The sequence below is a fragment of the Morone saxatilis genome, unplaced genomic scaffold (genome assembly GCF_004916995.1).
Source record: "Morone saxatilis isolate NCDOM2014 unplaced genomic scaffold, NCSU_SB_2.0 Contig3, whole genome shotgun sequence".
In the NCBI taxonomy this organism is placed as follows: Eukaryota; Metazoa; Chordata; class Actinopteri; family Moronidae; genus Morone; species Morone saxatilis.
In genome coordinates this window covers 12,179,320-12,196,570 of record NW_023339873.1, presented here as the reverse complement: position 1 = coordinate 12,196,570, position 17,251 = coordinate 12,179,320, and the positions used below count along the sequence as shown (strand labels likewise).

Here is a 17,251-nt window from a genome sequence, read left to right as displayed (position 1 = left end):
TCCCGGATATCCCGTTTTATTTTGCTCTCTGTAAACATGGCGGAGGTCAGGCAACGACTTGGAAGGGGAGCGTACGACTTTACACAGAAAACATGTGTCCGTTTCCTCCTGGAGACTCAGACTCCGCAGCACTACAGAGAAATACGGGCTCCGTCTCTATCGGCGGCCTTTCTGTGGGCTGACATTCAAAATGGAGAACCGTTAGGGGCTGGAACTGCCGCGGGCAGAGTGACCGTTGGAGACTCTCAGGGCAGTTACACAAGAGTAACGCCACTGTTTGATAGTGCCGACAGTGCTTTAGAAAACGGTAACACCCCGGAACATTATTGTTATTTTGGACTTCACAAAGGGTATTCACTTCCTAACAAACCCCGGGTTCAAAATACAGAAAGAAATCCCTCCCGGTGCCAGAGTTATGCTAAGTTTCGACGGACTTTCTGCACCTTCGGGTCCGCTCGTCGACTCCAGAGCCCCGGTAGTCGGCCACAGTGCTGCGGCCATGTACAGTCTGTGTTCATCAGGGCGTACAGCGACTACGGGGCCAAGTCTGAGCCCCTGTACAAAACCAAAACAGGCTACTATGAGATCCTGCAGGTGACACCCACCGCCACCCAAGGCCAAATAAAAACAGCCTACTACAAGCAGTCCTTCGTCTACCACCCGGACAGAAACGCTGGCAGCGACGAGGCCACTCTCCGCTTCTCTGAGATCAGCGAGGCCTACACGGTGCTGGGCAATAAGGCTCTGAGGAAGAAGTACGACCTGGGTCTGCTCAGTCTGGCAGACCTGGTCGCAGCAGCCAGACCCTCCGCCAAGGACCCTACGGGGAGCACCGCGAAGCAGCAAACCGGGGGCCGGCGGTCTGCGGCGGACCCGAACAGCCCAGGAGGCATCTTTGATTTCGACAATTTTTTCAAGGCGCACTACAACGAGCAGCTGCAGAGAGAGAGGGAGTTCAGGGCCCGCAGAGAGGAGATGCTGAGGAAGAAGCAGGAGGAGAGCGAGGACGGTAACCTGAGCAAGGTGTCGCAGGTCGGAGTCTGGATGATGCTGGCGATGGCAGTGGCTGTTCTGATAAGCTTAAAGTAGGGATGGAAGAAGTTTAGAAGAGGAAGGGTCCCTTCAATCATCACCTCTCACAAAAGAAGAAAACCAAACGAGTGCTGTTAAACCCCCTCTGTCTTCTGACCCTCTCTGTGCAGGGACATATCAGTGAAATGATCCTTTGTGTCACTATAACAGTGCAGTCTTCTACAGGATTATACTGAAAAGCTGCTAATAAGACTCAACATTTAGTACTGTGTGGCTCTCATTCAACACAGTATTGATGAGTTGTTGAGATGATTTCTGTACACTGGGTTGTACTTTGTCTTTGTCACATACAGTTACTCCCAGCAGCTTTTTATATACTTCACAAAACAAGTCACACTTCTCAGATGTTAAAGCTGCAGTAGGTCATTTTTTATTAAAATGACTTTTTGTCATATTTGCTGAAACACTATCCTGATAGTAGTACATGAGAAAAAACCCTGTCCCTCTGGCTCCTCCTGGTGCTCCTAAAGGCATTTGTTTCATTGTTTGAGAACCCCAGGTCGTCAAATACATCCGTGTTTTTGTCACAAATGACGTATTTCACGCGCTACTGTCAGGATATAGTGAAAGTTTCAGCAACGTTAGTTAGCCACTGCAGCTTGAAATGTTGCAAAATACAAAATACAATTGTTTAATGGTGGCAAAATGATTTAAATCGGTAATTATCTGATTAAAGAATACGTAATAGGGTCATAAATCCGACCGGTCACTCACAACTTTTGTTCTTTGTCCAGCACCCAGCTTCACCCAGTAATTAACCCCCGCTGTGCTAGTAGTAAATGGAGCTGACAAAGGAAGATTCAGTGGTTGATTTACAACCTGTAAGTGCTACGGTTCGACTCCTTTTGGCTTTTATAAAGTCATCTGTCTTGCAGATTTCTTTATTTTTAAAGGTGGAGCAAGTTTTGATTATGTTTTAATGTATTGCTATTTATTCAATATTTATAGCAACATAAGGAACTAAGTTTATGCTCAGATAAGTTCAAAGAAATGACGATAGGATGATATTTATTGTCAAAATCAATGGTTGCATTGTCCTTATATTTAATAAATTACTTCTCAGCAGTGCCTGTCACAGTGAAACAAATGTTGCTTGGGTCTTCTGTTGGCATCAACAACACTGATTGACTGTAAACCTAATTCACAAACATTTCTCACAACAACCGTCGCTCAATGAGTCAAGATACGTTCAAGTTTGTGTAAAAGTCTTCTTCAAACATTTCAACGTTTAGTGCATTTAGAAATTCACAGTTCACATCAAAGTTAAAGGTAAACAAAACCGTCATATCAGTGCACGTTAGTAACGAACTCACACAAAACCTACAGTGCATCTACACAAATACAGTGAACGTATTCAGTATAATTAAAAGTGCTTGTATAACAGAAAACAACACTAAAACCTACCAGAACAAATCCTATCTACACAGCTTATTTCATTTTCTTCAGGTATCTCAGGTCAGTCTAGTCTTTCCTACTTGCACATTGTGTGACTGTCATTGGTTGTTGATCAAATACATCAAACCAGACATACTGTAGATGGTGGTAATGTAGAAATACTGATCTCACACTGTGATTCTCGGGAACACAAGTTATGCAGCTTTCAGCACACGAATACAAGCTGCTTCTTAACTTCCAACACTTTTTGCATTGTGTAAAAGTATCTGAACGTGTCCGCAGACCGGCGGTCTCGACTCCGCTCTCAGACGACCGGGTTGAGGGCGTCATAGAGTCTCTGCACCGCCAGCTCCACCATCTCTCTCAGGGAGTCGTCGTCTGTGCTTTCGTCCTCGTAGCACACCGACTGATGAAGGGAGAGGAAAGTCGGTGAGAAAAGACTAAAACAACAACAATCGTACACCGCACGCATTGTTCTGCTCTGCTTCTCACCCTCGTTTCCAAGCAAATGTGAACCACCTTCCCGTCTACGGTCACAGTGATGTTTTTACCATCGCTGAAATCCACACATTCCTCTCCGAACATGTCCCTGAGCACAGAGAGAGAAACCAACGTGTTGTTATAACTAAAGATAATGGAGGATCTGGTATGGCTGATGACATACTGTATTACCTTACATCACTAATAAGTTAGTATCAGGGTTCATACACATTTTACATTTCCAAACACACCTTTCCCACTTTACCATATTTGATATCTGATTACAAATAGCTAGATTATTATTTATAATTATAATTAATCTATGATATTATGCTGCCAAATAATTGCCAGAAAATTGTGGCTCATACAAATCAATTAACAATCAAACCCAAACACAAGTATTGTCCCAACTATATTTAATAGTTGCTTTTATAAATAAGCCTTTGTTTATTCACTGTTTCCACGGAAACGATGAAGAACGCAGCCATAGTTTTTCTTAGGCAGAAAATACTTTTTTTATAACTACATCACTACAGAACTCATAAATAAATAAATAAATAAATAGACAAGCTTAATATTTGGTTATTTGTGATGCTTGTTTATCTCAAATTAAAAGATAGAGCCACATATTCTGTTGAATTCTCCTTATTCTAACCTGGGAATGACTAAAATCTAATTCCATACTTCCATACTGCGTAGGAACCCTGTTGTATGGATTTAGATAGCTGGTGTGTCACTCACTGCAACATGACTGCTAGTCGGGTTTGGAAGACGTCCATGTCCATAATGGCACTCTGGGTCTCCATGACTGTTAATAAAACACACATGAAATCACATTAAAGTTCATATCAATAATGAGACATTTGTTGTTGTATACTTTCTACAGTTCATAAAACATTTAAAACTTAAGATGCAGACAAACAACATACGCAGCTGATTGCCAAACGGACCTTTCTGAGCCTTTGGGTTTGACTGGACTTCCAGTACTACAGTGGTGACAGCATCGGCATACATGTCATTGAGAGGGTTAGCTATCCACTGAAAAAAGAGATATAGAGAAATATGGCTGGGTTCATAAGAGCTCATAAAGTTCCCACATAAAAGCTGAAGTATGAATAAAGTCTTGGTATCCTGATCGCTCACCTCCAGCAGCACCATGCCGACCTCGTGGATCAGAGTGATATTTTTAAAGATCTTCAAAGTGTTCTTCTCGGTCCCATCCAGCTCTTCCACATCACCTGAGACCAGAGAATCAAATCAGTGAAAGAAAAACAGACACACCAAAACCAAGAATATATCTATAAAGTATTCATTAATACACATCAGACTATAAAGAGATTAACACGTATTGCATGCACATATGGCTGTCTTTTAAAATAGTTCAGAAGGCTTAGCACCTTAATGGTTCAGCACCTTCATACATGTCTGACTGCTTTGTCGACAGATATATATATAGTATTTTTTTATTTATGGTTTTATCTTAATATTGTTTTTATCATTAATAACTTGTTGTTTTTTTTTACCCAGATTTTATTTTATTTAATCATTTATTTTCATTCCATGTTACTAATTTTATTTTCTCCCATAAAGCACTTTGAGCTGCATTTTATGTATGAAAGGTGGTGTATAAATAAAGTTGATTATCATTATTATTATTATTATTATTATTATTACCGGTGAGGTTCCTCAGATGGCAGACGAGCAGTGAGTACGGTCCAGTGAAGGGGATGGCCTGGGACTGTTTCACCGTGCTCATGGCCAGCTCTGTGTACGCTGTAACACAGACACATCAGGTCTCACTGCATGTCAAATGTTTTATATGTTTTAATATTAATACAGTAGAAAGGCAGCATTGTGTACAACTGAGTAGGGAGGCTGTTGTGTGAACTAAAACAATACTTACTAGAAAGGTCAGAGGGGTTGAGGATGTGGTAGTTGAAGTTCTTTTTCACCAGTATGCCTGACACCCTCTGGCCCTGAACACATTTCTTATCAGCAAGAGAGCCCATCACCTGAGGGGAGGAAGAGTATTCAGAGTCTTATACGTGCAACAGTCGTGAATTAGCATTGTTAGGCCAGAAGGAGCCCGAAGTGACAGACAGGCAGTTTATTGACCTTGGCCAGCTTTTCTCCTCTGAAGTTGAGTGTGACAGCCTCTGTGTTGCGAGGGTTGTGGACTTCGATGTGAACTTGATCATTGTCCTCATACTCTCTGATCAGTGCTGCCTTCAGACGGGCCATCTCATTCTGCTCCCCGTGGACCAGGATCTGAAGATAACATGCAGACAATGAGAGTCAAAGATTTAGATTTACAGACGAGTGAGAATTTTAAACACAAATCATTTGATCCATTTTTTTTTCTCCTACAACATGTGGTGGTTTGAGGGCCCTGATGAACTCGCTGGTCTGCTGGTAGTCAGTGTGGGCAGAGAAAGAGATGTAGTCCACTGACATCTTCAGCTGCAGCTTCTGTCCTGACATGGTGGTAATCTCCTCTGGCTCGGACATGATGTGCTGCAGAGAGCACACGAACACACCACAATAAGTTACTTTTGACCAAGGAACTAGATATTAAAAAAATGATTAAAAATAAAACTTTGTCTATTGTCCCGTTGTAGTCTGACCTTGGCCAGTGTGCCCTCCACACAGTATCCAGCGATGATGACTCCGTTCCTCTTATCGGTGCACCAGCTCTCGAACAGCTCTCTGGACAGTCCGCTCTGCATCATACCCGGAGACGCCATCACCACACTGGGACCAATGTCGTCAAAGTGATCCATGCTCTGGAAAGCACCGACCCCACAGTTATATAAGAGACTCAGCAGCAACAGTTTTAGGTGTCTGTATGTAGCGCTCTCTACCTTGAGGTTGCTGATGTGCTTGAAGACAAACGGGTTGTTGATATTGATGGCCTTGCGGATCTTGTCGTTCATTGCGTTGACGTAGGTCTGGTACACAGCCATGCACTTCTTGGCCAGGGATGAAGCGTAGTAGATGGGGATGTCGTGGAGCTCCGGGTGGTTCTGCCAGTACTCGTCTGCAGGAGAACATGAAACAAATTGTAAAAATTAGGCGTGAAATAAGGTTAGAAATGATAGCGTATTAGCAAAAAATGTTGTTTGATTGCTTATTTTAGAGGCATAATCCATTACATTTTCTGGTTCCAGCTTCTTAAATGTGAGGATTTCCTGTTTTTCTTTGTCATTTATGAAAGTAAATGAAGAGTCTTCGGGTGTTGGAGTCATTTGAAGATGTCACTTTAGGCTTTGGGAAACTGTGATGAGCATTTTTCATCATTTTCTGACATTTTATCAGATTGATAATCGAAATAATCGTTAGTTGAAGCCTTAATTCAAATCAGGGAGTGATGCATGACTTCTCACCCAGGATGAGCAGCAGTTCCTGGGCCCGCCCCAAGGCGAACACAGGGATTAAACAGCGGCCTTCTCTGTTGACAATGTCATGGACTGTGTTACAGAACCGAGCTTCACGCTCCTCCCTCTTTTCATGGATGTGGGTGCCGTAGGTTGACTCCTGCAGAAGGAATGACAGGACTTATTATGTAGTGATCACCTAAAAGTTCCATTAAGAGTCGTGTGGTGTTTATTATTTGGCGTACTATGATTAGGATGTCAGGTTTGACACTGGGGATCTCAGCTGCCATCAGATGCCGGTCTTCTTGTCGGGAGAAATCTCCTGTGTACAGCAGCTTCGGGGGGGAATAACAGACACATAATGAACTATTTATAACAGCTTATGCATGAAAAGGACCGTCTGAAACAAAAGAAAGAGTCCTTACCTTGACTCCAGCTATTTCGATCATGAACATGGCAGCTCCCAGCACATGACCAGCGTGGTAGCACCAGAATTTGATTCCAGCCACCTCCTTGACCTCGTGGAAGTTGATGGTCTCGATCTTATCCATGCTCTCCTCCAGGTCAGTCTCAGTGTACAGCATGTCATCTGCAGATATGTTGCTGCAATACATCAAAGACACAATTATTTTAGGCACTACAGTTATTCATTTGGGTGTTTGAGTGTTTCATAATGATGGCTCCTGCTCCTGCTCCTACCTGACTTTGACGTAGTCTGACAGTAGCCAGCGGTAGATGGCCTTAGTGGCGTGGGTCATGAAGGTCCGGCCTTTAAAGCTGGTCTTCTGGAGGAACCAGGGCAGGGCTCCACAGTGATCCAGGTGGAAACTGGTGAGGGCATCAACATCAAATGACACATCCTTAGTTATGTTTAGAATATAATCAAAATAGCATGTACTAATACAGATGTGGTTGAGCATCTGTAAAAAAAGAGGAGGGGAGACTCACTGGCTGATGAGCAGCAGGTCTATCTCAGCTGGGTCGATCAAGTCTATGTAAGGGAGAGCGTCCATTCCTTCCAAGCCAGGGTGGATACCACAGTCCAGCTGCAAAACACAAAGATTACTTATTTCACCCAGGAAAATAAAATAATAAATAAAAGAACAATATAGTAATTAAAACATAACAACAACAGCCTGCATATTAGAGCCTGCACACGTATAATAAACCGACCATTACCTTATAGTCATCGCTGTTGCATAACTGAGTAATACTTATATAATAACGCATATATGTTATTGTTATTTGCTCAGTTTGAAGTCACACAGCAGCAGACAGTTACATCTTTATACACAATCAGAGTCAGCACATAAATATTTACCATTATTTTTCTTCCTTTGAACTCCAGGATGATGCATGACCTCCCAACCTCCTGACCAGCACCCCTGTGGTTACATGACAGAACAGCATTGAAGCTAACGTCACATTTACTATGCTGTTATTATGGTCAACCTGCATGAAAGCAATGCCCTCAGTATGTCTGATAAAATAGAACATATAAACGAGCTCACAGTGGACGGATGAGGAGCTGGTCACTCTCCTCCGCGGGCACAATCACCTCCACTTTGCGCTTTGTCGCCATGTGTGTTAAAATGTGCAGTTAAATGTGGGAATAGGAGAAATAAGCGCGGCCATACTGTACAGTGATCAATGAATGAGGTGGGGGCGGCCTCTCGAAACGACGTCACACTTCCGGCGATGCACCAAAACACCGCCGACGAGAACCAAAGACGTCGGCAAACGTTCCGGGATAGTTTTTTTACTAAAACGAAATCGTACGAATAAAATAAATGAATGTTACAAATGACACGGGAATCACACACACACGCGTATGTATTTACCTAATATATGTTATCTACAAGACTGTCGGCTCAATATTGAACTTTTAAAGAGACTTTTTGAAGTCCGGTGCGTCCCCTTTAAGTGGTGTAGGGTGTAGGCTGTGAAACTCAAAGGGAAGCTAAAGAGTCAAAGTGGAGGTAAACAGAAAGCTGCTTTGAAGAAAATTAACTCCAAACGGTACATTGAGGCGGTTTCAGTACAAACAGGTGTGTAAGATATCGTTTTGTTTAATACATTGTAGTTTCCCAGCACCACCCCCTGTGTTGAGTCTTGGCTTTTCAAGTTCAGCGTTAAAATAAATGCGGTGGGGGACATTTAAGGTGGAGTAGTTTCATCTAAATATTATTATTTTACGGTGTACAATATGGCTAACGAGGCTTTTTTCCCCCTTTCCTGCCTGTAAATGAACCGTATAAATGATGAGTCTAATGCAACCTGTTGAGTCTGGTCTGTCCCTCTCAAAGACCTGCTGTAATATTTGGCTCAGACATGATGGAAGTAGAAGATATTGTTACAGCAGCAGGTGTAACACTTGAACTGGTTTCCGATTTATCTGGTGCCCCCTTCGTGTCTCGACTTCAGCTGCAGTTATTCGAGGTTGCTGTGAATTTCCCCTTGGGGATGAATAAAGTATCTATCTAATCTAATCTAATCCAACAACAAGTCCGAACAATATTATAAGCGCCACAAATGTTGTATTTATTACAGTGTTATATTAGAATAATATAGTTATAATGTGTGTTTTTATTTTATTTGAATGTTCTCTAACACAGCCTGTTGAATGGAGATGCTCATTAATCATTAATGAAACATTCTCCATTTAAAAAGTCAAAATGAAAGGATGATAAATTGAAACTGAAAGTGAAACATGACTTAATTTTTGAGTCATTTTATACTTAATGTTACAATGTTTTGAGGACAGCATTGTTTTTAGACTTAAAGTTTCAGCAAAGCATCTCTATTGGATTCACACTTTTATTTTGTTAAGGCCTTGCACACTAAGATGTTTAACTCCTATTGTTGAGTTCAGACCATAAACCCTCACATTAGGTTACAGAATGAATTAGCTTTCTAGTATCCGAAATCAAAGTTTCTACTCGTTCATATTTTTTAATGACACTTGTGGTTATTCATACTTTAACGTCGTCTCTGTTGAGACTTGAGAGGCAGTCCTGCTGTGTGTTTCACACTGTGGTCCATGGTGTCTCAGGTCGAAGAGGCTGGAGGCCTGGATGTGGTCGTCATGGTGAAGGATGTTCCGGAAAGTCAAAAAGCGCCACAGCAGCAGCAGCTCGCAAAGCAGTGAGATCAGCACCAAAAGCAAAGTACGGCAACACACGTAAAACATGTTTTCACAGAGCCACTTTCTCCTGGTTGCCCCCTCTCATGTTTCTGACTCTTTGCAGTCTGTGGACTCCAGTTTGGGGGGACTCTCCAGATCCAGCACCGTCGCCAGCCTCGACACAGACTCCACCAAAAGCTCAGGTCAGTCTCTCTTTCCTCTTCTTCCTCCGTTCCTCCCCTTTTTCTTTGTTTTTAGCTGATATGCCCGATGAATGTCGTCTGCAGGTAACAGCACGTCTGAAGCGTGTGCTGAGTTCAGGGTGAAGTATGTGGGAGCCATTGAGAAGTTACAGTTTGACATGAGCAAGACCCTCCAGGAGCCTCTGGAACTCATCAACTACATTGATGCTGCCCAAGTAAGAAGCAATGATAGCTCACAGCAGTCGGTATCGCAATATCAATTCACGCCATCACAGAGAAGATCCTGTAAATAAATATCCGGCTTCTTTTCGCAGCAAGACGGAAAGCTGCCCTTCGTACCCGGAGACGAAGAGATGATTCTGGGGGTGTCGAAGTACGGAGTCAAAGTGGCCTCACTGGACCAGTGTGTGAGTAGGAAAGTGATGTACTGTACTTCAGATTGAATGGTCATTGATTAGACATGAGCAGTATTGCTGGGTCATCAATACGGCCCAACAGCATGGTTATGAATTCAGCATCAATTTATATTTTCGACAGGGTTCTGCAGGAAGCCGCTGACTCAGATATTTCAGCAATGTTCCCTCCTTACCCATTTTATGTGGAGTGTGAGCTGAATTTGGGGTTTATAGCTCTTGTATAGTGTTTAATAGAGTTACCTCTGAGGCTGCATTGATCGACGATGATCACCTTTTCTTAATAAAAAAATGAAGACATGTAACACTTGATCTACTGAGTGAGTAATGAAGTGCTTTTAATTGTACCTTTGGCCAGGATGTGCTGCACCGCCACCCTCTGTACCTGATAGTGCGTATGCTGTGTTACGATGACGGCCTGGGCGCGGGGAAGAACCTCCTGGCTCTCAAAACCACCGATGCAAAGCAAGAGGAGTGCAGTATCTGGGTGTACCAGTGCAGCAGCTCGGTGAGTGTAAAACAGTTTGCTGGATTTGGGGTTAAAAAAAGATCCACATCACCTGTCTGTGGTTGTCAGTAAAAGCTGAGTTTTTTTTTAATACTCTGTGTGTACAGGAGCACGCTCAGTCCATCTGCAAGGTGCTGTCGGCTTCTTTTGACTGCGCTCTGACGTCAAACAAGTCCTGAGGGCCAGAGAGGCAGACGGGAGAGCTGAGAGCTGTCTAGAGAAGACAAATGAAACAACTGCAAAACCGTTAACAGTAAATCAGGAGAAAACCTCGACTGCATTGTGTAAATTTGTAATTGCATTCGTAATCATTTCCCTTTTTTTCCCCCTACAACTTTTCTTCAAGAGAGATTAAGTGGAGGACGAATCCTGTGTGTTTTCCATGTTAGTTTACAGGAAAACATGATTCAAGCCCTTTTGTATTGATGGTGCCGCGCCTGGTTTGGGATTCATACCATCACCTTCCCATCATTCTCCAGTTGAGACACAACTACTGTGAAGAAGTCTGAATCATTTCATGGGAAATAGTTTTCGTTTACCTCACGTGTCCCTTTGACCTTTCAGCCAAAAGAAGAAAAGTGTAGAAAAAAGGGAAATGGTTGTATTATTTTTACAGCCTTGACATGTAAATGAATCATATTTAATGTAAATTATGGTACAAAAAGGTACATTAATGTTGTGACCCATCTCTACTCGGCTGTGTCCGCATTCAGTAATTTATGGGAGTCGTTCATCGGTGGAGGAATGATACGGTACACAGATTTGACAACATGAACGCGGTTTAGTTCTCTTCATGTGGAAAACCAATCAGATTTCCTTTTAAGTTCAGAGTTAATGTTTGTGTGTTTTTCTGAGACAGTATTGGTACATTAGTCACTTTTTGACTTAAAGGTACGTTATACACAATGTTTTAACTGTGGGCCACAAGCTATATCTCGTCTTAATTTGTTGAATTTACTTATTTTTAATGACTTTTTATTGTGTCTTGTTTTGAATTTTATTATACTGCAACTTTCTTGGTACCTTGTTTTCTGATTTGTTAAGTCCTTTGTTTTCATGTAGTGGTTAAAATGCATTAAATCCATTAGACTTGCACAAACCACATAAATCCTAACAGGCTGTTAGAAGCTTTGGAAGGATGTTAAGAGGAAATATGTGTTTCCAGTCGTGGTACTAACTTGACTTCCCTCGTTACATAACGATAGCCCTTTTTCCTCTTCTCCTTTTCAACATGGTGCAGTTAACATTAAGTTGAAAATGTACAATGAAATCATTTTATCTGGTGTCATAAAAGGAGTGGATGGGTTTTGTTTTGGATAATGGATTCACTGATTAAAGTGTATTTTCTTTTTCTTTTAGTGTCTTTACTTCTGAGTGTCTTTTAATAATGCTACTTCACTAATAACACTATTTCTTGATATTTCCCCCCAAGAACATAGCACAATGAATGTTTTATAGTGTTGGATGCGGACATGCTGAAATATTCCCCATTAGAGGGAGCTCTTGATACATCATCACTTTTTACTTGAAGAATCACACCAGTCAGATGGTGTTTTATATAAAATGCTAGTCATTAGAAGTTTTGTGCTGAAGATTGGAATATCCACCAAAACCCATAATGTATTGCCAGTAATAATTCAGTAAAAGTATGCATCATTTGCACAAATGAATGATAAATACCTTAATGCCCTTAAGAAATAGACCAAAGCCTTGTATTATTTCATATTTTATTATTCCAGTTTCATTTTCCCATTTACTTGCACAATAGAGTTAAGAGGCGATGCAGTGATCCACATACAGTTAATGAGGATGAATTAAGTTTATTTTCCCAGTTATGTGTGTGAGACTATATTTGTGTTTTCAGCACACACACACACACACACACACACAGGTCCAGCTGAGGTCATATCTGTAACTGCTCATCACCACAGCGCATTAAAAGACATTTACTGCCCAGGTTAGCTCTGCTCTCTTTTTTTTTTTTACATTTAAATATCAACAAAACAAAACCAAATCTATTTACATGAATAGATTATTAAATCTTCCTGTTTCCAGTGAGTTCATATTAAACACGTTGAAGAGAACAGATCAGCTACGATTCACATGCTTCTCTTCTTAATATCCATGGAAGGCTCCGGTTTCAGGTCCAACGCCTAACATCAGCATTATGAACAGAAAGAAAGTTGCTCTGCAACCAAAATGAAGTTAATTACATTGATTGTTTTATATTTCTTTCATAACACTATTGATAAACTCATCTTTCTACATTATAGGACCCCAGATATCAGAGGCTTAAGCTGTAGGAAGTATATTCCTTTCTCTTTATGTCTAGTTGAACAGAGAGTGTCAAAAGAGTCTGGGAGCTCTCAAAGGCAAGAGGGAGCAACTAAAGTCACAGAGCTACCTCCCGGTTTTCATCACATTCCCCAGTCGCTCTTTTTTTATTTCTTAACTTCAATATTCTTTCATTCTCAGCTTATACTGTGCAGACGACACACACACACACACACACACTATTCCTCTAATAAGGCAGATGACAGGCAAAGACGGCCTGATGTGTCAGACTCAGCATAACGGTAATTACTGGCTGCTGCAGCTCCAGTCAGTCTCGTCATTCACCCTGAAGCAGTACAGGAGGAAGAACTGGAGTGTTGCTAACATTATCTATAAAATAGTACAGGGGGTGTGTGTGTGCACGTGTGTAGAGAAGCAGTTGTAGAAGATGATGTGGCATACATTTCCATCACTGATGTGTCTGTGTGATGAGTTGGAGGCTATTTTTTATTTTTGCGTTTCCTCCCTTTCACGCCAGTCTGTCTTTGATACGGGGGACAGGGAAGCGCTCCCTCGGGTGCGGCTTCTAGCATATTCCAGGGTTAATTTAGCACCATTAGAAAAACCTCCACATGGGAGGCCCACTACAGGGTTGAAAAGCAGGTAGGCATTTAAAATCGCTCGTGCACGGAGGTGGAATGTAAGCATGTTGACTATGTTCACATTTACAGTTGTTAGTAAGATAAAATACATTGCTGTTGTCTTCTCAGTACTATCGCTTTTCTGAACCTTCTGTACAACACAGCGGAGCAGAAAACGGATGAAATTAATACTGTACATATAACCTTCATTATGTCACGTCGTCTTATGTTGTAACAAGGATAAAGACAAGGAAAGTGCATTTATTGCGAGAGGTCATTCACTACAATCATGTTTTTTTTTTGTTTTAAATCTTAGAGTCTTTGTCAGAAACATGAACAGCAAGCAATAAAACCCACATTACAGTCCCACGAGTCCTCGCAAGGAGCGACACCCAGACTTTCTGGCGCAAGTCTAAGCCAGGGCTGCCAGGATGACCCACGCAGATTTGCAGCCGAGGTGAGGATACAGCAGTGACACTAACAAGCTTGCGGATGATGCCAGTAAAGACGATGGATGTTGACAACAAACATTGGGACGACGGTGGAGGTTTTGCTGGCTGGCAGACGGAGACGGGACGCTGCATTCTGTTCCTGAGACCCAGAGAGCAACCGTTCAGTCAGCAATGAAGTGTACAAATGTAACCGGGAAGGCTCCTCTTCTTATCGGATCGCCTTCGATGTGGCCCAGCTGTGAAGAAGGAAGGCAGAAGAGGTGAGGTCAAAGGTTAAACTCGGAATATTTTCAGAGTTGTAAGTCAGGTTGGCTCTTTGTTCTATTGAAACTAAAACACAAAATAATTCGACTGTTCAGCAAAATAAGTCACATAAAGCACGAAAACACAAGACTAAAACACCACTAAGCACTACGGCTGGGTTAAACAAAAATTGAAAAAGTCAATATTTATTCATAAAATCTGAATAAATATGCCTTTTATCCGTAAATATGTGTACACTAAATATTACATGCATTATGAGATGTATGAGGTGTAAAGTGTCTAAATAGTGGAAAACAAGTCATTACAAAACAGAAAAACCAATCAGAATATCAATGCCAACATCCAGCCCTACTAAACACCACCTAACCGAGCACATAGAGTGTACTACGAGAGGCTAAATCACAATAAACATCTCAATAATATTTAAAAAAGGACATTCCCACATTATATTACCTTGGCCGATAAAGAAGGCAGTACTTATTATGTCCATTTAAGTCATTTTAAATGTCTTCTATACCTGAAAATACAAAGCTAAGACATGTTTCTACATGTTTAGACAAGGCTCAAATTAAAAGTAAAGGATGACAAACCATCGAGGAAATAAATACAGAATAATTAACAATTTGTTGCAGAGTACCTCGTGTTATAAACACCGCTTCTACACATAACAAAACATCCTTCTCCCATTTATTTTACTCCTCCCATGAAGTATTTTTAAACTATTTTTAAAGTGAAAAATTAAACTAGCTTGAGTCATATAACTGGCCCTGTTTTCCAGCTAAGAGACCAATTTAACTTCCAACTAAATCGCCACAGTGACACTACAAAATGACTTCATCCCTTCTTCGCACTGCCTCCTGACTGTGCTTTCATTTCGATATTTCAGACGCACAAAGAGTGATAATGCTGCCGAATGCGTAGACAGAGAGGAAGCACGGCGAGGACCTCGGGGGACTTTAGGGTCTGCGCAGGGACACAGAGGGAGAGACTGACTAAATACGGTCATATCTGCAGAGGTGGCTCAGAGGAAAACAAGTTGCAGCTGGTTGATGTTCACACAAGGGGCTCCACAGAGGAAGCTGCAGCAGGCGGAAAAAGAGGAGGAGGGGTAATATCAAGCCAGAGTGAGGTCATGGCTTTTTGCTTTTGCCACCATGGTTACCGAGTTCGCTGACATCCACATGGTGAAAATGGGACCAGAGTGGGACTGGGAAGAGCTTTGTGCTTTAATCTGAGATCTGAGAATGCAGAAACACACCAGAAAAAAATAAAAACAGTGCATTTGCAGCGTGAGAGATACTGACCCACCACTCCTGGTCCTCCTCTCCATCCACCACGATCACCTCGCCCTCAGAGAAGGTCAGCTCGTCCGGGTTGTCGGCTATGCAGTTGTAGATGGCTTTCACCCGTTTCGGCCTCTGCTTCTGAGAGGCAAAACGAAGCACGCAAACAGGTTTGCTTGAGTTTGTGAGAAGAAAACGGTAGAACTGTGTGTGGCGGACGCCGCGACAGTCATGGTACATTCTATCTCGTATTGCCTTTTTTGTTTGTTTTACGCTATTAGGAGGTTTATTTTTCTTGTTGCGAACTAAGGCCAAGTTACACTCTTTTTTTGACCCCCATTATGTGGTATTTTGGGAGGTTTTTTCTTTTCCAAATTTAGATTTTAGGGACAGAGGGTGTTGTATGCTGTACAGCCTCAGCACACCATTTTGGGAACCACTGCCGCAGAGTTTATGAAGCCCTTTGATTTGCCATTTTGGGCTATAAAGGCTCTATGGCAGAAAACATTATGTCTTCCTTAGATAAAGTGACTCCTTGTCACTGAGTGCGACCCACCACCGTTATCATTATTCAAGCATAATAATCTTCCACTTCCACACCCTAACAGAGAGCTTCTCTACAAACACTGAAGAAGCTCTTTGCCTGTTGGGGTACAGGAAGGCTGCATAAGGAGACACTGGAAACACTGAGACAATAGGTCACATACTGAAGGGAATACTGAACAACACTAATAACAGAATAAACCATGACTAGGGAAGTCAGTAGCCAGTGAATCAGTAAACAGTATGAATGAATAAGCACTTTGCAATTAATCTGGATGATAATGAGAGGAAGAACGAAGGACTCACTGGGTAGGCCTTCCTCGGCATGGGGGCTGGAGGCAGAGACTGACCTATGGAGTTCTGGGGGCATCCTGGCACTTCCTTAGCTGGAACAGGAAGAGGAAATTATATCACAGCAACAACAAAACTTTCCACGTTTCCACAAAAGAAACAGGATATGACAGATAGTAAAAACAACTTGAATGTATGACTTTGTACAGTGTTCGGACACAGATTTAAGAGAACTGATGTTTCACTCTTATCTGTATACTCACCTGGTCTTTCGATGGATTGTGTCCGATTCAGAGGTCCTCTGTTGAAGCTTTTATCATTGCTGAAGAAACAAAAAAAAAAGAATGTAAAAAATGTGCTCTTGTCAACAAAGTAATAGTCGAGACAAGAATCTAACTCTGCTCTTTAAGACTCAACAGCTCTGTTACAGATTTATTACAGCACCGTCGGCCCTGTGGGAGATAAAAAGACAAAAGGGCGACTGCGGAGGAGAGTTATTGCTCGTCTGGCTCGACGCAGATCTCAGCCTGGGAGCTAATGAAGCGGCTAAAAAGCAGCCATGTAGGCTCATTTCTCTTGGGAAACAAACACCACATTACAAGACAAGCAAGACACACAACCCCGGAGGTAGTGCACGGCGTTTGTGTGTATGTGTAGCGAGTTATATGAATCTACTGTTTTCCTGTGTCGCTAATAAAGCTGCAAAAACACCACTGAACACTGAACTTGAAGCTCTATACAAGTTTACACTGAATTTATAGTCGCACCCGGCTTGAAGCATTGTGGTTCTTACCCTGCCGGAGATTTAGGTGGCGCTATTCTGGACCCCAGTGGTCCCTGGCCCGACTTGGACTGTATGTTCATGGCCTCCATCTTCGCCACCGAAGCAGAACCCAGACCTGGGACATATAGTG

At 42.0% G+C, this 17,251-nt stretch overlaps 4 protein-coding genes across 4 annotated transcripts in view; 2 read left to right on the top strand and 2 right to left on the bottom strand.

The window, feature by feature from the left end:
• The first annotated feature begins 10 nt into the window (after positions 1 to 10).
• Positions 11 to 2,175, top strand: LOC118336993. Its single transcript, XM_035673785.1, has one exon. It carries the CDS (start codon positions 37 to 39, stop codon positions 1,087 to 1,089), a length of 1,053 nt encoding a protein of 350 aa, XP_035529678.1. The 5' UTR covers positions 11 to 36; the 3' UTR covers positions 1,090 to 2,175.
• cpsf3 (cleavage and polyadenylation specific factor 3) lies at positions 2,173 to 8,027 on the bottom strand. The gene is made up of 18 exons (XM_035673784.1): positions 7,853 to 8,027; positions 7,663 to 7,726; positions 7,290 to 7,387; positions 7,041 to 7,169; positions 6,767 to 6,944; positions 6,587 to 6,676; positions 6,351 to 6,501; positions 5,829 to 6,004; positions 5,592 to 5,750; positions 5,335 to 5,481; positions 5,083 to 5,235; positions 4,871 to 4,979; positions 4,642 to 4,740; positions 4,111 to 4,205; positions 3,918 to 4,005; positions 3,709 to 3,775; positions 2,980 to 3,076; positions 2,173 to 2,893 (listed from the first exon to the last, which is right to left on the bottom strand). The coding sequence occupies exons 1-18, from the start codon at positions 7,921 to 7,923 to the stop codon at positions 2,792 to 2,794; spliced, it is 2,073 nt and encodes a 690-aa protein (XP_035529677.1). The 5' UTR covers positions 7,924 to 8,027; the 3' UTR covers positions 2,173 to 2,791.
• A 237-nt stretch (positions 8,028 to 8,264) lies between these two features.
• Positions 8,265 to 11,942, top strand: itgb1bp1 (integrin beta 1 binding protein 1). The gene is made up of 7 exons (XM_035673786.1): positions 8,265 to 8,389; positions 9,394 to 9,508; positions 9,590 to 9,668; positions 9,753 to 9,883; positions 9,983 to 10,075; positions 10,440 to 10,589; positions 10,697 to 11,942. The coding sequence occupies exons 2-7, from the start codon at positions 9,437 to 9,439 to the stop codon at positions 10,766 to 10,768; spliced, it is 597 nt and encodes a 198-aa protein (XP_035529679.1). The 5' UTR covers positions 8,265 to 8,389; positions 9,394 to 9,436; the 3' UTR covers positions 10,769 to 11,942.
• A 365-nt stretch (positions 11,943 to 12,307) lies between these two features.
• The window catches only part of asap2a (ArfGAP with SH3 domain, ankyrin repeat and PH domain 2a), a 58,007-nt gene continuing 53,063 nt past the window's right edge, over positions 12,308 to 17,251 (bottom strand). Inside the window, exons 24-28 of the mRNA XM_035674404.1 lie at positions 17,131 to 17,236; positions 16,601 to 16,659; positions 16,353 to 16,432; positions 15,525 to 15,644; positions 12,308 to 14,192 (exon numbers count right to left, since the gene is read on the bottom strand). Coding sequence (XP_035530297.1) covers positions 14,118 to 14,192; positions 15,525 to 15,644; positions 16,353 to 16,432; positions 16,601 to 16,659; positions 17,131 to 17,236 — 440 coding nt within the window. The 3' untranslated portion in view covers positions 12,308 to 14,117. The remainder of the gene's footprint in view (positions 14,193 to 15,524; positions 15,645 to 16,352; positions 16,433 to 16,600; positions 16,660 to 17,130; positions 17,237 to 17,251) is intronic.